We start from the raw sequence: 21,176 nt of genomic DNA on the forward strand, positions 1-21,176 counted from the left end.
GAAAAATACATGAATGTATGATGTATGATGTATTATGTATGATGTATTATGTATTATGTATGATGTATTATGTATGATGTATGATGTATTATGTATGATGTATTATGTATGATGTATTATGTATGACATGACATGTTAATTTTATTGTTTTTGTTTCGCATATAACGATGAAGAAAACATCTATATATATTATATAGCTTTAACTCTGTAATAGAAAGACGGCTTTGAATCAATGAATTTTACATTTCAATAAATAAGTGATTTGATAAGGTGTCTAGTAAGACTATTTGCATTGTAACAACATTAAATACACTATAATTTCGTTTTCTCATGCTATTGTTTTCTGGTAATCACTGTATGTACAGGGTTATCCACAAGTACAATGACAATCCTTGGGCTAAATTTGGCAAATTACAGTTGCAGGGAATCTGGAATAAATATATCGTCTCTGAAGTCTCATCCTTTGTGGGTAACCCTGTAATATATGTTAAGTGAGGAGAGAAGGAGAATGGAGGGGGACTCCCGCATCTAATTATTCTAATTATAACAGGGCTATTAAAGCAAGCAAGCAGGCATAACTAGAAGTATCATTAATTGCATGTTTAACACCTGTAGTATCAAATCAGAAGAATATACTACAGTGTGTCCCAATAAACATAGGAATTAAGAGACGAATTCAAAATCATCCTTGTTAAGAATTAGCCTTGTGTGAACTAACTGCAATGATCAAAATAAAGTTGCTTATAGAGTCTATTTTATGTAAACCATGAAAATCTTTTTTTGTGTAATATTTCTGCAAGATAAACAGTGAAGAGGAACAACTTTACTGTGTCTGTATACGGCCATTTCTCATTTTACTAAGCATCGCCAAACTAAATAAAAAAGTCATTTGCAAAGACGATATCAAAATCGTTACCCAAATCCTTTCTTAATTGAGACACCCTGTACATATGGTTAAACCGCGCGCGATTTAAATAATTCGGTGGAAAAGTCGATGGAAAACTATAAGCCACCCGACCTCAAAAAAAAAGGTTCAAGCCTTGGTATAATTTCCCTTAGAATTGAGTCTAATTAAAAGAATCGGTAAATCCATTGGACAAAACTCTTCGAGGAGGTAGGGAAAGCCCGGCCATCATGAGCCCCTGACATACAGACCGATACACCCAGATTTGCCATGAAGCACGAGCCTCCGCTATACAGTACAGAGCATCCGCTATGCAGTAAACGAGTCTCCGCCATACAGTAGTAGCTTTTTAAAATCTTGGTTTTAATGTGTAATGACGAATATTTAACAATTTTTGAGATAGTGACTTCAAGTCAGGTCTTACTTGACTTAACATTAATGTGGAAATTAGTGGAGTCTTTTAAATCAATAAAAGACCATTAAAACATGTCATATTAATTAAAATTTAATAACTTTAAAACTATAAACTTCTAAATCCTATTTTTGTTCTTTAGTAGAGAGTTAGCTTTGTTAAGAGCTACCAACACTCAGGGGCGTAATCATGATTATTTCCAAAGATGGGGGTTAATTTTTTTCTTTTTAGAGGGGGGGGGGCTCTGTACACGGTTAACCTCAAACCCCCCCCCCCCCTGAAAATTCTTAGTATACATATACAGTGTATACTGTTCATAAGCTTTCATCACTAGAAACTGGAAAGCCTTCCCTTGGTGTCTCTTTTAAACTGTTAATAATAGAGGTCTCTGTTAGCATTCTCAATTTGATCTTTGTGATATTTGTACACAACTCACTTTTTTTTAAAAGCGTCTATTTCTTAACTTTCATCCAGCTGTACAACTGTACAGGAATTTCTGTGATAACCAGGTCTAGTTATTGTACATAAACGTCTCTGTAGTCTGTAGTCAGCTGTATGGTAGAGTTACAGTGCAATATCTCTGTATTTCTCCGGGTTATCACTGACCCCACTAATCTGTCCTAAAGATTGTTTACTTCCAACTTCTCCTCCTCCACGACTCTCCCTCCAATCGCCAGAATACCCTGAAAAAAATAATAATTGTTTTTTAAAACGATCATTTATTTTTTCATGGCCAGATGTGTCCTGTCCTTTCCTGGTCTATCCTGTCCTTTCCTGTTCTGTCCTGTCCTTTTCTGTCCTGTTTTTTCATGTTCTGTCCTTTTCTGTCCTTTTCTGTCCTGTTTTTTTCATGTCCTGTCCTGTCATGTCCTGTCCTGTCACCTGTCCTGTCCTGTCCTGTCCTTTGAACTGACCTATGTTCAGATTGCCCATACTTGCGGCCCTATATTTTCTGTCAAATCCATCGAAATCAGGTCTAAAATAATAATTTTAATAGAAATTCTTATTACGGAAGTTTAAAAAAAATGAAAGTGTAATTTCAAGTAACCTTGTATGCAAAGATGGTAAGGGTCGATTTACAACGGCACCCTCAAAAGCTTTGCCTGATGAAATATGAATTAGAAATCCAAGTTTTTGTTTCTTTCAAGTGTTTATTTTCATTTGCGGTTTCCCTGTAAAAGAAACTTGCACATTTCTTGCTTATAAGAAGCGATGGCGAAAATATCAGAAATCAGAAAACTTTTCGAGTGAGGAAAGGGGCGGTATCTTTCATAGTTTTGATCCGATAAATATTCCAAGGGTACCCGTGGGAATCAAACATGGATTTATAAAAAACATTAATATTTTTTTGCATTCTTGAGTTCAGCTGACAAAGCTTTAAAGGGTACCGTTGTAAATCGTGTACTCCCATCTTTAAATGGGGGGAACCTTGAAATTATACGCTTGCAGTCCCTTTATGTCGATATGATGATAACTTATTAAATATGATTCAGTTACTAAAAATGCATATATCCAGGGAAAAAAAAGGTTAACACAAACGTAAAATAAAAATAATTATTATTGTAGAAATTAACTTACCTATTATCATACTGTCCAGACCATATTGAAAAAGTGTCCAAATCTACAGCTAGATTCCCCAAGCTTCGAGGTTTATACCATTCCATCCTTTCACTTTCAACAAAAATATTTTTCAAAATTTCATAATAAAAATCCAAATTCTTTTCATTAAATTCATATAAATGATAAATATCTAAAATTTAGATTTTTTAGTCCCTGGACAAAAACATGACCTTCCATGCTAAGATGGCAATGCCCGATTTACAACGGTACTCTTGAAAGCTTTAGCTGATCAAGTATGAATTACACATATCTTGGTTTCTTTAAATTGTTTAATTTTATTTACGGTTTTTTCTGCAAAGTGACTTGCGCATTTCTTTCAAAAAAGCAACGGAGAAATTATCAAATTAAAAAACACGTTAAGAGTCAGAAAAATGGCAAGATCTTAAACATTTTTTACAGGTTCAGGTTTCAAGTTAAATCGGGCAATTGCAATCTTTACACGGGGAATTAAAAGTTGGCGTACAGACCCTTTAAAGGGTGGATGAAGAAAAAATACGAACCTAAGAAGTTGATCTCGTCTCGAATTCCCCCTGTAAATATTCAGCGGAAGTCCACCTAAAAAAATTGTGAATTTATTAAGATTATAAAGGGGTGTTTAAGACAGCCTTTCTATTTTCGCGAACACTCCCTTTATTCATGAAGATTAATTAAATGTAAACTGCATCGCCGGAATTAGACGGGAATAAAGGAATTATAGCAGAGGGTTGGGGGAACACGAATACATGAGTTCATGAAAAGCATATATTTAGGGAAACATATACAAGTGGGTGGGAGAAACCAAAAAAGTGAGGGGGGGGTTGATAGTTTTACCTGGGCCGTATCCTGGTTGAAGAAATATTGGAGAATCAGGATCTAATCCGAAACTAGGTAAATCGAACTGGGAGTGAGATCGGTTAAAGCCTAGTTCTGGACCATAGTTATCTCTTCCATATCCCTACACAAATATTTAGTAAAAGGACTACAGTGAAAACCAGAAAACCGTGGAAAAGGAAGACGACATTATAGAAAAATTTAAGTGCATTTGATGTTGTTACATAGCAAACAGATTTACTAGACACTTATTGAGTGAAATGGGTCTGTTTACACTTAACAATTATTGTGATTTTGTTTATTTGACTATTTAAAGTCATTCTTTCAGTCTAAAAGTCGTCTTTCTATTCCAGAGTTTTCTGGTTATCACTGTATTAATGTAAAATGAAAGGGGTTTTAGGTTGAAGTCTGCAAATTTTAGGAGTTGATTGATCGCGACTAATATTTGTTCGATTTGACTTCCCTGTCTCGAGAAATTGATATACAATTGTGTCAAAGTTAAATAAAACTCATGTGTACGTAAAATAATGGCCGACGGAGCTATTTTACCAGATGCTAAATGGACATTCTCAAATAGATTATCAAGTACAATAGGTGGCAACAGATATATGAACAAATTATACACGACGTCACAAGTGTCAACATAACAAGGAAAACAATATTTTCTCACATTAGTTGAAAGGTTTTCCAAAATTAAATAAATAAGTGTAAAAACAGAAAAGAAAGAACACATAAAATTAATATTATTTAACTGTAAGATAAGCACTTATATCTAAAAGTATCACAATTATTTATAATTTTGTTGGACACAAGAACTGAGTTGACAATTGTGACGTCAGAATACAGCTGTACTGAGAGTGTACAAATTCTATTGTACTAGAATCTTTTTGGACATTCTGGTCATGTGATACAGATGAAGCAACGTTACCAGAGACTGCAGTGTCATTGGTGGAAATTCTGGTTACGTGATACAGACGTAACATTTATACTATCAATTAAATCTAATAAGAATAAATAAGAATCATATTTCATGTTAGAAGCGTACCTAAAATTTTTAGGCACCTCTAGGTTATCCTAATTTTCAGATTTGTTCCTTGATTTGCTGAATATGATCTGTTTAAAACTTTGATTCACATATATACACAACAATTATAATTAAGTAACACATATAAGGACTTGGGACACATTGGGAATTGGGAGCTGGACACATTAATTATAAGTGGGAAACATTGATTATAATTGGACAAATTAACTGTAATTGGGACACATAATATAAAACTAAAAAAAACCTCGCTAATTGTGTAGAATCTTGATAAAAACTAGTGAAACTTCATTGATAATTGTGTAGAATCTTGAGCTCCGTATTTTGTGACCGCGAGTCCACCGCGGATATGAGCCGAACTTCCAGAAAATGCGGGGTTCGCGTACCCGAGCTGATTTGCGTATCTATTGACGAACCCCAGCTGGTCAGGCGGGTAGGACGAACTGTAACCTCCCGACTGATATCTAAATAAATACAGGGATACCCACAAAGAATGAGACTTCAAAGACGACCTTACTGACTTTAAACTGTTTTCTAACGTTCATGATTCTTTAGAACTATAAACTTGTGTCTTTCGTTGCAAAGTCATTAAATCAGCCAGTAGAAGGAAAGGAACTTAATCCCTGTTTTTCTTTCTATTCGTCCATCCCTTAATCGATCTCTACCTTTATTGAGGTATGATCTCAACCCGACTTTTTTCAACAAGGTACATTTACTCTACACTGTAATCAAAGCGGAGTTCTGATTCTACCTAATTTGTATTTAAGGTTTATAGGTTACAAGTAAAATCAATAAGCGTAATTGCAATTCTGACGTCATTATCTATATCACATGATTTAAGTCAAATCATGTATTACAGCACAATCAGAAATACTCGCAATTTAAGATATTCTTCATACATATCACATGATTAAGCTAGGTTGAATGTAGTAATAAAAAGGGTTTAAGTTAACCATGCTACGTATTCATTTGAAACGCAGTTCAACGTAGAAATTTACAACATAAATAATTAATAATGTACAGTGTACTGCAAGTTTACAGAATATCATGTGACCCGATATTTATTACAAGACTGTGTAAGTTGTGATCCTAGGTCTGATGATATAGCATCTAGTGGTCGGTGTTCGTATCAATACAATGATGACGACTTTTCTATTTAAGTTTTGATTTCTACCAAGCTAAACAAGGAGAAGCTGTTAGTTGACAGCTTTCTCGTTGCCAGGTTTATGTGTATCACTGCTGTTTGAAAGCTTGATGGAAATTAAAAATCGAAATCAAATGTCTTCTTCATTGTATTGATATATACGAGGGCGACTGTATCATAATATGATGATGGGTCTATTGTGAATTTTCAAACAAACAACCGTTTTAAAATGCATAAAACATTGAACAAAGAAGATGGAATAGGGAGGAAGAGGAAACGCCCAATAAGGAAAAAAATTACGCCCATCTTAGATTTAAATCTATGCAAGGCCAATTCTTTATATTTTATTTTAGTTCTATAATAGAGAATAGAGAATAGAGAATAGAAAATAGATAATAGAGAATAGAGAATAGAGAATAGAGAATAGAGAATAGAGAATAGAGAATAGAGAATAGAGAACAGAGGAAAGAGAATAGAGAATGGAGAATGGAGAATGGAGATGGTAAAAAAGATTATATTTTACGTATGTTTGCATGCATACATAAACCCAAAATAGACCAGACAACCAAAAACTCTTGAGATTTTAAAAATGTGGTCTATAATTTTTGTTAACTGTCTATGGATATATTGGGCCAAAAAATTTAAAAAGCATATAAACTATAGTCTTGTTTAATTCTATAATTTGTATCTCCCCCCCCTTTTACTCCCGTTTTTAACCTCCCCTCCCCCGTCTCTCCTAAAAACTCAAAGAATGTGAAAAATAATTCCCTAAATAAATCATAAAATTTTAGCCTCCACCATTCCTTTCACGAAACCAATAGTTGCGCTTTTATTACCAAAAACTGTCGTTAGCCAGCGAATCATGAAATCCAAACAATGATCTCACTATAGATCAATAATTTAAAATTCTTCCGCCGGGTTTGCTTTGATTGATATGTTTAAATAGATTGAATGAACAGGATGTCTTATTGATTAGTTTGGCTTAAAAATTGATTGACGTATCAATTCCTATAACTGGAGTCTTAAGGAGGATAAAGTAGAAAAACTTCAAGGGTGGGGGTGGGGTCACTCTAAAAACACACGGTAGTTGGGGTAGTGAGGGTAGTTAAACCCAACTACCCCAACTACAGTCAGATTCTACTTCCAGGGTGGGGGTGGGGTCTCTCTGAAATACAGTGGTCCGCAGAAAAAAGTGGAACACGAAGACGATATTTGTAAATAAAAATACAGACGACATTTCAAAAAGATAAAAAAGCAGTCCGCAAAAAACGTGGAAACGAAGACGACAAATTTAAAAAATACAGTGGGCCTTAGTAAAAAAAGGGAAAACGAAGACGACATTAGTAAAACTGTGAAACTTCCTTGATAAAAACTAGTGAAACTTCCTGGATAAAAATTAATGAATCTTCCTGGATAAAAACTAGTGAAACTTCCTGGATAAAACTATTGAAACTTCCTGGATAAAAACTAGTGAAACTTCCTGGATAAAAACTAGTGAAACTTCAAGGATAAAAACTAATGAAACTTCCTGGATAAAAACTAGTGAAACTTCCTTGATAAAAACTAGCAAAACTTCCTTGATAAAAACTAGTAAAACTTCCTGGATAAAAACTAGTGAAACTTCCTTGATAAAAACTAATGAAACTTCCTTAAATAAAACTAGTGAAACTTTCTTGATAAAAACTAGTAAAACTTCCTTTGATAAAAACTAGGAAATTTTCTTGATAAATTTTAAATCTAAAAGCAGAAAAGTTGAAAGCGCTAGGTTTACAATGGCGTAACTAATTAGTATACTAGAATTTCACAGTTGTTTAATCAAATCAAAGCATTCATGGAATATTTCAACTACAAAAGTAACAAATCCAGAGCTTGGTGGGAGGGGGGGGGGGGTGCATGGGAATCAAATTTTTTTTTGTGGTATTTACATGACCCATTGCTGATAAGGATTGGAAAATATCATCATTCTTGAGCATTCATTTTAAATCAAGAAAATCTGGTGGATCAGATATTAATGTTATTGTTTTAAAAAAATATTATCAAAGTCAAAATTTAAAAGTAAAATTAGTTGTAAACAAAGGGTGGGAAGAGCAAGATAGTCCAGCTTTGTTAAAAATTGCAAATAAAAAAAAAAAATACCTTAAACTTCCGCGTAGTTTCAGCTGGCCAGGGATTCCTAAACCATTTTCTCCAACACCTCCCCCAACCACTCCGCCATTCGTCTAAATATTCATCCTTTCATTCATCCTTCCACCAATCCACCTATCCATTCATCCTGCCTTTTATCATTTATTTATGCATTCATCCTTTCATCCTTTCATCCTTTTATCATCCTTTCTTTTATCATTTATTCCTCCTTTCATCCTTTCAGCCTTTTATCATCCTTTCTTTTATCATTTATTCATCCTTCTTTTATCATTTATTCATCCTTTCATCCTTTCCCTCAACCAAAAACCAATGGCCAGTGAAACACGAGCTTGTGCAAAATTAAGAATAATAAACCTCTAAAATTTTAGCCAAATTAATGCAAAAATTTATGCAAAATTTCATTCGGCGTAATCTGCTTTCTTTTTTAATGGCTTTTAGAGAGCTTTAAAATGAATCCAATGACTTGAATATGGTATAAACATAGATACGTAAAATAAGGCATTCAGGCAGTATGTCTGAGGACTCAGACACTAGGTATCAAAGCCCAGCTTTATCTTGAAGTGAAGGGCTTGTTTTATTTTGAAAAGTTTTCCAAAAACGTTAGAGGGGAGGTACTTTTGTTTTTTACTTTTTGGCTCCACAAAAATTTAAGAAATATAAAGGGTCAATTCAGCAAATGAATATCAAGGAAAAACTAATTTTTGAAATTTATATGGGCCCAGCGTTGCCCGTGGAAAGAAAATTTTTTTAAACATTTTAAAAATTTTTGAAAAAAAATTCGATTTCTTTAGCCTATAACACCCCCCTGGCCACCCATAAATGTTCACAAAAAGTTTCAACCCAATTGGTCCAGCCGTTTGGCCGGCTATACGCAACATATATATATATACGAATGCCTTGTTTGATTATATAGATGTTCCCTATGATAGACACCAAGTTTATGCTATTTTAATTATCTTATAGCCAAGGAAAATAACCTGGGAATTATTTAGTTTAAAACTAATTTTTTGTGACGAAATCAAACAAAATAAAACAAAATCATCACATTTTCTATTATTTTTTCTGTGAGTCTAAACTTTGAGTTTTTACTTCATATTTTTTTCACAAAAAAATGTTTTTAATTGTTTTTCAAAAATAAAAAACTTACATTTCCCAATTCTTGAAGAGATCTAAACACTGATTTTTCATCTTTCCAGTAGCTCCACAGAGACTGTACACTGACTATACCAAACACCTAGAAATTTTTTTAAATATATGGCTTCTCTACAGTTAAACCTTAAATGAGCCATACATCGAAAGAATTTATCAAATGTCGGCTTTACAATTTTTCAATGGGTTTTATACTATATTACGTAAATTTCAGTATTTGCGAAAATAAATAAATAGCCATGAATATTCGGGAACAGTTTTAATGAGTTCCACATAATTATTAATTAAAAAAAACTAAATTTCTGCAACATTCCATTATCACAAAGTAAAGAATACGACATATGATAAATTCTTTCGATGTACGGCTTATTTAGGGTTGAACTGCATAAAAATTACTTGCGCATTTCTACTCAGGAAAACAAGAATGAATGAATTATCAGAATAAGATACTATGAAATCTAGAAAGAAAACGACAATCTCTTTCAAATTATTGAAAAGGTTTGAAGGGTGCCCTTGTGATTCGGACTTTGATATCTTTTCGAGGAGGTAGCCTTGAAACTACGCATACAGTCCCTTTAAACTATTAGATAATAATTTAAATTTCAAGATAAATTATCTAAATCTGTAAAGGCCAGCTAGTTTTTAAAAATGTTAATGCTGAGGTTTATAAAACATAGAAGCTAAAAACGCAACAAATATTTTTAAAAATATTAACTTTAAATTAGCTATTTCTTAGAGTTTTTCATTTTTTCATTTTGGCATATTTGATTTTTGACAATTGTATTTTGTAAATTTCTGCTGAGTGAACATGAAAAATATTAAATGAGTATTGATTATATAAGAAGATAGAAAGTGCATATCCATTACATCTTAATTCTCCCATGACTGCCCCCCCCCCTCTCTTCTAATTTATTTGACGCTTGTGTTATATATAATTTCATAGCTTCAATCAAGTCCATACAAACCGTTGGGGGAAGGGGGGGGGGGTTACTTTAGACGAAAATGGTCTAGAGATGTGCATTGATTTTGTGAACGAACAAAATATTTCGTCAACGATGGTGTCGTTCAGAAAAAAACGAACCATGGACGAACGACTATTTTAAATACTGAACGAACTATTTTATTTGAAGAAAGATTTTACTGTACGAACAAACTTACTGAACAATTGTTTAGTGATAAAACGAACGAAATAGATGGAAAATGAACGATAATATTTAAAACTAATGATCAATAATTTTTAACGATTCAAGAAAGATGAACGAACGATGAACGAACGATGAACGAACGAAATGAAAAAATGATAAAAATTTTGAGATTTCAAACTTGAAAATGTTATTTAACGCTCGAATTCGCTTTTTTTTACAAGTTCAAACTTTACATGAGATTTCGAAATGATATAAAACGCTAGAATAGATTTGAATAGATTTTATATACAGATGTACTATTTACAGCAAACCCCTTTATTTCTTATATGTTTCTAACCATAGATATTGTAGTATTTTATACCATCTGGTCTGTTNAAATGTCGTGAGAGTGATCATGAATGTTTCATGTGAGCGTTATCAAGTTATGAATATGAGTTATCAACAATATAAAGTCTAGAATGGGATTAGAGTAGGCTGGGTTTAGATTAAAGAAATCAAGATGTAGGTGCCTTTCTTAGAGTAAATACATTATGAGATAGATAGAGATACTCGAAATGTTAAAAAAAATCTAGGGACATATTGAAAAAAGGTATTTTAGGGTAATTCAGCTCGTTTTAACTAATTATAGAATTATACTTACGTTAAAAATTACTCTAGTAGCCCATAGCGCTAGTTCTACTATACCAAACGTCTCGCCATTCTGAAAATAAGATTTTAAAAAAAACATTTTAGAAAAAGCTCATTTTAAATATGTTTAAAACAAATAAACTATTCTCGATTAATATAAATTTCAACAACTTTTAAATAAAACTAAAACGTTGATAAAATAAATTAAAACCAAACCTTTTAATATACAAACAACTAAAATATTTTTTTTTTCAACTATGAATGAAGTGAAAAATTGATTCAATCATATTTTCAGAAAATAGATCAATATGAAACCTACCACAATGATTTATAAAGAGGATAAATAATTGAATACAATACATGCCCAATGATATAATATAACCATGAATGAATGAATTAAATGATGAATAACTAAATGAATATGCATGAAATAAGTATAAAATTGCATAAAAGGATGAAACATAGAATATTAATCCATGTATAGGTGTATGAATGAATGAATAAATGAATAAATGAATATGAAACTATGTAACCTACAGGAAAGATAAGGATGGATGAATAAATGAATATGAAACTATGTAACCTACAGGAAGGAAGGATGAATAAATGAATATGAAACTATGTAACCTACAGGAAGGAAGGATGAATAAATAAATATGAAAGTATGAAACCAACCCAATGGTATATAGACATGAAGAGTACAAGACCAGCCTCCGGGAACACATAGAGAACTTGGACCAGGAGCCAGCATAGAAGCAACCTTGTCCTCCTTGTCCTATGATAGATAAGGTTAAGTGAAGAGAAATTCCTTTTTAATTTCATGAGGTTGAAAGTATGAAAGAAAAGGAAGTATGGTTGAAAGAGTAAATATGATACTAACTCAAAACATTATTTTAAATCTACATCAAAACATAATCTTAGTTTTAATCAGATTTCAAATCAACATCTAGAGAAGTTATAATGTTTTACAACTATTTTACAGGGAAGTTAAGGGAACTTTACCAAGGGTTCCCGTGGTTAAGTAACATTTTAAATTTCCCTAACAAGTAGTTTTTGCTGTCTTTCAAGATGAAAATGCGCGAATTTGTTTACAATCAAGCGGGTGGTTATTTTATTTAACTGTTCCAAGGGACTTCAAATTATTTTACCTGAGCCGATCCAACCTATCTATCCTACACAGTTCATTCAAAACTTAACGTCCCTCTGTTGGGGAAATACACACTGCACAGTTGCTGTGGTTCATGTTCATTGGACTATTAAAGATATAACTTGAGCCTGAAAGTCGTCTTCCTATTCCAGAGTTTTATGATTCTCTCTGTACATATATGTTCGATTTTCATTAAGAGCATAAGAGCACATTATAAAAACAAATGAAACTGCATGGGGACAGGGCCGGAGAGGAAGAGGGGGGGTGGCTAGGAAATATTTGGATATACCTGAGACCAAGCAGCATTGTTATGGATACAACAAACATGATAAAATATCCACAAGCCAGGATATACGCAGGAACTGACAGCGAGACTAAACAATTGTTAAAATTATATTAATTATTATCTTTCAATCTTTTCCCATATTATCAACTGTATAACGAATTTGATGCAAATTTAGAAGCCACTTTTTTTGTTTTTATTTCATTGCGTTTAATTGCGTGAGATAATTATGATTATAAAATTGTACCTTTAGCATCAATAATCCACCAAACTTCTAAACAGAATATTAAAGCGTACATAAACGTGGAGATGATACCGGACATGATGGCTGCTGTCAGAAGAGAACAGCAGATACAGCTGCTCACCAACGCCATCTTTGATCACGTTGATCACTTATATCAAGAAATTTGGCGCCATCTTTTTTGGAAAGTTGGCGCATTTTTCTCCTTTATGTTTAAGAAATTTTCCACATTGTCTTGCTAATTGCGCAATTTATTGCTTTTTGCCAATTAAGCAAGGGAAGATTTTTTTTAAGCGTTACAATTTAAGTTTTAGAAAAGATCGTTTATCAATATTGAAGTGTATCTCTATCAGATAGACTGGATAGAGATATATCAGATTGTAGAGGGATGAAGATGGATAAGGATGAGATTATAACGGATACTATTAACAATAAGTTCTCACATCTAACAATGCGCATGATTTGCACTTTCCATGCTTTACAGGTGGGTTCCGGGATGTTTATTTTTCTCAAACTATTTTTCCTTCACATTCAATTTGGAACACGATTTTTAAAATTCTTCACTTTTTATAAAAATTGTGTGCTGAATTGATAAGAAAGGATGCTGAGCAACATGTTCTGTCTTGAACTCATTTTATCTGAAAATATCCAGGATTTGTCATTACTCGACATTTCAACAAATTTTTATCAAATTTTCAAATAAAGAAAATTCAGTTATCTTATCAAATTCATTATCTATTAGTTTTAGGAGTTGACAAATATCTTGAAGATCTTAATTATTATCTAGAATCATGCACAATCGAAAAATATCTGCAGAAAAAGGAGGAAAAAGATATCTTTAAAAATATTTTTTATTTTTTTATTTTTTATTGTAAAATACGTTGACTGATAAATATTTCGCACTCCCCCTTTAAAGTATAAAAATACCCAGGAAATATTTATTTCGAACTCCCCCTTTAAAATCTTAAAATACCCAGAAAACATTTGTTTCGCACTCCCCCTTTAAAATATAAAAATACCCAGGAAACATTTGTTTCGCACTCCCCCTTTAAAATCTAAATATACTCCATGGACATATCTGTATTTAAATATTCGTTGTTGTCTATTATCTAGTTGAAGATTATGAGAATTCATAAAGTTCCTACAGTGAGATCCAGAACAATTCTGAATTAGAAAGTCGACTTCTAGAACCAAATTATAATCTTAAAAAGTCTTATTATCACATGAGACACAACAATTGTGAAGTGTAAAAAAACCCATTTCAGTAAATTGGTGATTTAATTAGTGTGTAGTAAATGTAATGAGTTTGTAACGGCATAAAATACACAATCAAATATTGCCACAATGTCGTCTTCCTATTCCATTATTTTTTTGGTTATCACTGTACTTTACACGTTTTATTTATATTCTAAGTTAACCACTTCCCTCTCTATGATCTGAACATGATGTCTCAGTAAAAAAAATATAGGCTTGAGAAATAATTGTTTTGACACCCTGTGCTAAAACTACCACCCTTCCACCTTTTAAAAATTTCTTAAATGCCAATTTCACAATTTCACAATTTCACGCCCATTTTCCAACCTTACTTCCTCTTAACATTACCAACNCCCCCCCCAACCCATCGTATATGTTCGACCTATACCCACGAATAAACAGCCATTCCTCTGTCGAAATTCTAAGGCCTTCGAAATCAGTCGTTTTTTGGAATTCTTAGATTTAATATTTTTTTCATGTTTTTTATTTATCAAGAACCATTTTAAGATATATTAACTTAAGTTAAGTTTATAAGTTCTAAAATTACCTAATAAAACAAAATGTCGTGAGAGTGATCATGAATGTTTCATGTGAGCGTTATCAAGTTATGAATATGAGTTATCAACAATAAGTCTAGAATGGGATTAGAGTAGGCTGGGTTTAGATTAAAGAAATCAAGATGTAGGTGCCTTTCTTAGAGTAAATACATTATGAGATAGATAGAGATACTCGAAATGTTAAAAAAAATCTAAGGACATATTGAAAAAAAGGTATTTTAGGAAAATTAAAGGGACTGCAAGCGTAATTTCAAGTGACTCTAAATGAAAACATGGCAAGGCCCGATTTACAACGATACCCTTGTAACCTTAATCTGATCAAAATTAAGGAAGATACCGTTGTTTTCCTGACTCGTAAAGTGTTTATTTCTGATAATTTTCCCATTCATACTTGCTCAGATAAAGCTTTTTAGGGTACCATTGTAAATCGGGCATTGCCATCTTTTAATGGGGAGTCACTTCAAATTACTATAACAGTCCCTTTAAGGAAACGATTATCCTTACCAAACTCTAATTTTATAGTCCTTTAATATTTTAATCTGTTGGCATAAACCTTTCATATTTCAAAAATTAACTATTTGATTTAGCAGAAAATAGTTTGAAATATCCCAGGCTGCAAATCCATTATTTGGATTAGAAAATTTGAGGTTGTGACGAGTAATCAATTTCTTTGTCATGATCTAAACAAAAATATAATGATTTCCCAAAATTCAGTTCGTCACAAATTGTCTCAAAAATGTTAGAACCAAATCGTTATCTTGTAGAGATTTTGTATATAAATTAAGTCAAGAGGGTAGAATTATTTGTAAAGTTATGACTCTGTTTGTTTAAGGACTCCAACTTAAAGGGATCCTCCGTGAAAAAATATGTCAGTGTCGGATTCACAACGGTACCCTTGAAACCTTTATCTGATCAATACTGTGGAAGATAATGCCTTTTTTTTAGGTTTAAAAGTTTTTATCTGTGATAAATCCAGGGAAATTTGCATGTCAGGATTTCAAACAATTATAAAAGATTGCAATCTTTTAATTTAGGTCATGAACCTTCTGCATGGGGTCATATGAAAATGGGTGCTCAATCTTTTCAGCCATTAAGATGTTTTTATTGGATACCAAAAAACTATGTAAACAAATACCAAATAAGGACAATAAAAAAATTAGCAAACAAGTTGGAGTTTCATTTCTATTTCAATTAGTGTTCAAGATGCCTTTGATTTTTTTCTATAAACTTATAAGCAAGACGTTAATTTGGTTTCCTACTAAAACTAATTTCGTCTGGTAGAGTAGAATTTTCATTTACCATTTAATTGAATCAGTTCGGTTGTTAAGTTAAACCATATGGTTATTATATACTTGTGACAATTACTCTTAAGAACTTTGTTTTTTTACACATCTGCTCATAAACACAGTGGTGCAGCTAGGGGGGGGGGGCGAACCGAGTTTCGCCTCCCCCCCCCCTTAGCGTATTTTTTCCCTCACTGGACTCCATGATCATGATTGTAGACCATCTTTAATCAAATTTTGCCAATTAAGAAAAACAAAATATCTTTGGCGAATCGCCCATCGAATTTAAAATAGAATTACTAATTATTTTCTTGTTTTTTACTTCAAGAAAGTCAGGCATTCTCATTTTTTTCTTTCAAAAAAAATGTATAGATACCGTATAAATTATTACTTATCATTACAATACATTTATCATTTAAGGTTACACAAAACCTGACAACCTAAATAACAGGAAATATGATAAGGATTATATCTGACTATTAGAACTTTTGCAGACTATAAGAGGAAAACAGGGATAAGTCCCTTACTGGCAAACAAGGACAGAGGTACTTCGATCAGAAAGACTATTGTGGATTATGGACCGACAAAATATAGTCAAATACTGCCAGAAACTACTTACTACCAAGGACTGTTCAGACCAGCCATTAACCCTATAAAGGCTGGGGAGTCTGTAGCTATGTATAGCTTGGGGGGCGTCCCACGCCCCACCCCCTAAAAAAAGGTCTTAGAGATTAGGTATATGGATTGAAATGCATGATCATAGCCGAAGTTTTCAAGGTCAGCTCTTTAAAAAAAATTAGACCGATAACTTTTATAGTTTGGGTGCTAGGGAGGGCTGAAAAAATGCCAAAAAAAGGTAAAAAAATGTCAAAATATTTTTTTTTGTTTTAAACAAATATCAAAGTTGTTTCTACATACATTGTTAAGGGCTTTTCAAAAATATAGTTTTTAGATCTGTAGCTTTAGCCAGAAAAAAAGTTAGGGCAATTGTAGATTTTTTTTTCAACACAGACCGGACTTTTTACCGCCCTGTACCCTACCCTATGCAATAAAAAAAATTAGAAAAAACCTTTAAAAATCTTTTCATTTTAAGTTAAAAAGATTTCACGGTGATAGTGTCAAAAATGTGAGTGGCAGGGCAAAAAGACTAGAGGGGGGGTCAAACTCCCCCCCCCAGCCTGTTCAGGGTTAAAGGACTATATAGTGGATATAACTAGCGGATGAATTACAAAAAAAACTGCCGTTGACTGTAATAGGGGACTTTATATACATAGTGAATATAACTAAGCCAAGGACTAACGGAAACTAAAAAATACATGAAAAGACACTAGAAGAACAGACATGTTTTGGCACTTCGCGTACATGTCTAATTAATTTACTCATGTCGTTCATTTTAAAGCTGTTGGAAGTATATTTTTTTTAAAGACACATGCCATCGATATAATAAGAATTTGGTATCTTATTGAGCACAGAGCCAACCCTTCAACAATGAAAAAATGTTTTTTTATTTAAAATCCTGAAAACAGCGCTTTTTTTCTGAACAAATTTTCGACCGGGGGGGCTAACCCCCCTTGTAACCCCCCCCCCCCAACACACACCACCCAACAACTCAAAATCTAATTTCTCCACCCCCCCTCACAAAAGTGCTAGTTGCGCCACCGCATGTACAGCTGAAAACAGATTAATTGGTAACCCCCCACCCCCTAGTTCTTATCCTTTTTGCTTTATTTTTTAACTTCTTGACTTTTATTCATTTAAAAAGTCGATGATTTGAAGTTTTTTTAAAAATTATTTTTGGTGTTGTGGACTTTTTTCAAATGAACTACAAAGTTTGGAAAAAGTTTAACGTAGTCAGTAAACTTTCACCTTTTTTGTCACTTTGTAATATGTAGAACTGAACTGAAAAGTGAAAAATGGTTCGTTGCATAACATATCTACTATTTATATAGAAAAAGACTAAAAGGTTAGAGTGATATTTATTTGAAATCGATATCATGTTTGATAGATATAATACACATGCGGGCAGGGATGAGAAAATATTACTCTTTTGAAAATCCACTTTTATCGTTTTTTAAGAGGAAAAATAACTGCAAACAAAACAATCGTTTGAAATACGATCGTTTTGGAAATGAAAAAAAGATTTAGAGATAGTTTTTACAAATTAAAAACGAAGTGATCGTTTGAAAACACTTAGTTAGTTAACTATTTGTTTTAAGTTATCTATGGTTTGTCAGAAATTAAAAATTCAAAAAGAAAAAAATTATTTTTATAGTTTTTTACCAATACCCATCCCTGTATAAGGGACACAATATCTCATTTTGAAAACACAAGTTTGATGTAAATAGTTTGCAATAAATGTGTATGTAAGTGGTTTCTTAAGGATGTATGTGTGTAAATAATGATATGTATCTAACAATATGAAATCTCATATTTCAACTTTAGATTGTACTGTGTAAATACTAGATACATTATTAAATGTGAGTTAACAATTTGAAATCTTAACTTTCGTTTTCAATATTCACTATTTCTGAATGTAGGATTCGTAAAAACAAGGTTTTATCACTTTACGCGCGCGCACTATCCCAGGCACCAACTGTGCACAAGTATACTCACAGACTGAGTAAAGTGTGCGTGCTGGTAGCGCGCAGTGTGGGCCCTGGATCAACCAATTTATATACATAGGGAATATCAGGCCCTGGAATTTATAATTTTATAAACATTTGTAACCCGGCTTATTATACAGGGTGTCCCAAAAAACATAGGAATTCAGTGGCGAATTCGATATCGTCTTTATTATGAATGAGCATTGTAATACCTAATTTCAAAAGCCATAATATTATTATGTCTGCTAGAGTTTATTTTATGAAAAGGGTAAAAGACTGTAAAGATGTGTCTATAATGTCTCCGCAAGATGAACAGTGAAGACGGACAAGTTTTCTCTGCAATAGTACAACCGTATGCAGTCAAAGCATAAACAAACAAAATGTGAACTTAGCAGACGAAACTCTTTCTCAGTAGGTATTATTATACTAAATATAAGAATTATTCGAATTCGTCACTGAATTCCCATGTTTATTGGACACCCTGTACTGTATAAGCGAGACTAGAAAAAGGGAAAATTTGCGTGGCAAAAACAGTAACAATGACTTTATTATCTTAAACATAAAGCAGAGGTGTATTATACAACCTTGATACAAGAATAATAATGTCTTGTAAATAAGAATTTTATTCTGAAATACCCCCTCCCCCTCCCCTGTTAAAATATGGAAGTAACCCCTTTTCTCTTCTATTGTCAACAAACATATAATTTATTTCATTAAAATACAATTGTGTGTTGTTGAAATTTAATAGGAATCTTACAAGTTTGACATATAATACAGTGACATGGTGATTAAATCAATACAATGAAGACGACTTTTTTATTTAAATTTGTGTTTATTGTGATTATTTCGATTTACAAGCTTACAGGTAACTAAAGAGAAGCAGTTTCTCTTTATTTCCATGTTTTTGTGTATCCAGCCTGTTTAAATGTTTGATATAAAAAAACATCGAAATAGAAAGTCGCCTTTATTGTCTTGATATATGCTACGATGACTGTATGACATGTATTTTGATTTAGATAAAATTTTGATTTAGAATAAAAATCACGTTGAATCAAAATAACCCTAATAAACATGTATGTGCTTAATAAATAGCCAGCACAAGAACAAGAACTGCTACTGCCACCAAGATTACAGCGGCCAGTTTCCGAACTAAATCCAGAATTTCACCAGCATCAACCTAGGAAGAAAAGTAGTAAAACAACAAAGTTATAAAAAGCAAAAAAAATTGTGCAATTTTTAGTAACTTTCGTCTGTTAAAAGTATTACACAGATTTTGTAGTTAATTTGAGCCTTCTTTCTACCAAAGACACTTGAGTGACTTGACTTTACCCTAAACAGGCTGGCCCCCCTCTTTTTTTTGCCTTAGCAATTAGTAGTATGTATACGCCAACTTCTGCCATAAACTACAGGGTGTCCCAAAAAACATGGGAATTCAGTGACGAATAGGATATCGTCTTTGTTATGAATTAGCATTGTAATACCTAATTTCAAAAGCCATAATATTATTATGCCTGCTAGAGTTTATTTTATGAAAAGGGTAAAAGACTGTAAAGATGTGTCTATACTGTCCCCGCAAGATGAACAGTAAAGACGGACAAGTTTACTCTGTTTGTATACTGTAATTTTCTTGTTTTACTAAGTACAACCGTATGCTGTCAAAACATAAACAAACAAAATGTGAACATAGCAGACGAAACTCATACAGATTACAGCTTTCTCAGTATATACTAAATAAAGAATTATTTAAAAAGACGATATCAAATGCGTCACTGAATTCCCATGTTTATTGGGACACCCTGTACTATCACCTTGAAATTTCATTGATTTTGAAATAATAGTAATTTAAAGGAATTTTTTTTTTTAAATGTCAATGCTTAGGGTAGGCGCGGGTACAGGATGGTGTTTGAAAAAATCCCAAAACATTTTTGTTAGTTTAGGCTATATACGGTGGTAAGCTTTTATATCACTAGAAATGAAGACGACTTTTTAATTAAGTTTTGATTGTTCAAGGTTTCTTCGAATTACAAGTTAGCAAGTAGTGAAAAAGAAGCTTTTTTAATTGATTATTTCTCTTGGCTTTTATGCTTTCTATATCCATGCTGTTTAACAGCTAAGTTTATATGAAAATTTTATTCGAAGTTCTTCTTCTTTGTATTGATATAATCGCCTACCACTGTAGTATATACAGATCTAAAAACTACATACAGTGATAATCAGAAAACTGTAGAATAGCAAAATGACATTTAAGCTAAAGTACACGTGTATAAATACAAATATATGGTTTACCTAACTATTTATTACAAATATAATGAGGCAATTCAAAGATATTCCAGGATTTTACAGTGAGAACCATAAAACTCTGGAAGTCATCTAAGACTTTTAGAATTAAATTATGATTTTAAATAGTCAAATAAACAGGATAAAAGCAATTGTGTAGTGTAAACAGATCCATTTCACCTAATAAGTCATTTTCAAACGTACTAGTAAAACTATTTACTTTGTAACAACATCAAATACGCGTAATTACTACTTTAATGTCGTCTTGCTATTCCACAGTTTTCTGGTTCTAACTGTATCAGACTGTAAAGCCAACGTTTTTTGGACAACAAATGCACAAAAAATGATAGCAATTATTATATCAATAAAAAATACCTCATCCCAGTCTACTTCAGCCAACCACCCTATCCTAAACCTTAAGAATAGGAACTTATGCTTTTCATCAAATTGGCATTTTAGATATACATCTTTCTATATTATAAAGCTCTCCGCTCATATATATATATATATATTTATATGTGTCAGCTATGCTG

The 21,176-nt window shown here is 32.4% G+C and overlaps 2 protein-coding genes across 2 annotated transcripts; both read right to left on the reverse strand.

The window, feature by feature from the left end:
* Nucleotides 1-1,567: 1,567 nt before the first annotated feature.
* Nucleotides 1,568-4,729, reverse strand: LOC111716336 (uncharacterized). The gene is made up of 6 exons (XM_023491773.1): nucleotides 4,712-4,729; nucleotides 3,747-3,870; nucleotides 3,437-3,491; nucleotides 2,895-2,987; nucleotides 2,231-2,292; nucleotides 1,568-1,999 (listed from the first exon to the last, which is right to left on the reverse strand). Exons 1-6 carry the CDS (start codon nucleotides 4,727-4,729, stop codon nucleotides 1,881-1,883), a joined length of 471 nt encoding a protein of 156 aa, XP_023347541.1. The 3' UTR covers nucleotides 1,568-1,880.
* Nucleotides 4,730-5,065: 336 nt separating this feature from the next.
* Nucleotides 5,066-13,303, reverse strand: LOC111716337 (uncharacterized). The gene is made up of 7 exons (XM_023491774.1): nucleotides 12,676-13,303; nucleotides 12,435-12,519; nucleotides 11,674-11,773; nucleotides 11,012-11,071; nucleotides 9,225-9,311; nucleotides 8,069-8,151; nucleotides 5,066-5,252 (listed from the first exon to the last, which is right to left on the reverse strand). Exons 1-7 carry the CDS (start codon nucleotides 12,800-12,802, stop codon nucleotides 5,066-5,068), a joined length of 729 nt encoding a protein of 242 aa, XP_023347542.1. The 5' UTR covers nucleotides 12,803-13,303.
* Nucleotides 13,304-21,176: the final 7,873 nt, after the last annotated feature.

Source organism: Eurytemora carolleeae, unplaced genomic scaffold (genome assembly GCF_000591075.1).
Source record: "Eurytemora carolleeae unplaced genomic scaffold, Eaff_2.0 scaffold2024, whole genome shotgun sequence".
NCBI classification, from domain to species: domain Eukaryota; kingdom Metazoa; phylum Arthropoda; class Copepoda; order Calanoida; family Temoridae; genus Eurytemora; species Eurytemora carolleeae.

Bases quoted from the DNA above. Each gene is read 5' to 3' on its own strand.
- LOC111716336 (XM_023491773.1), bottom strand. The intron at 2,988-3,436 runs GTTCGTATTTTT...TTTTGTTGAAAG, and splicing joins AGACGAGATCAACTTCTTAG to TGAAAGGATGGAATGGTATA. The intron at 2,000-2,230 runs GTCAGTTCAAAG...TATTTTTTTCAG, and splicing joins TATGGGCAATCTGAACATAG to GGTATTCTGGCGATTGGAGG.
- LOC111716337 (XM_023491774.1), bottom strand. From the start codon at position 12,802: ATGGCGTTGGTGAGCAGCTGTATCTGCTGTTCTCTTCTGACAGCAGCC. The intron at 12,520-12,675 runs GTACAATTTTAT...ACAATTGTTTAG, and splicing joins GTGGATTATTGATGCTAAAG to TCTCGCTGTCAGTTCCTGCG. The intron at 11,072-11,673 runs GTTGGTTTCATA...TCTTATTTTCAG, and splicing joins TCATGTCTATATACCATTGG to AATGGCGAGACGTTTGGTAT.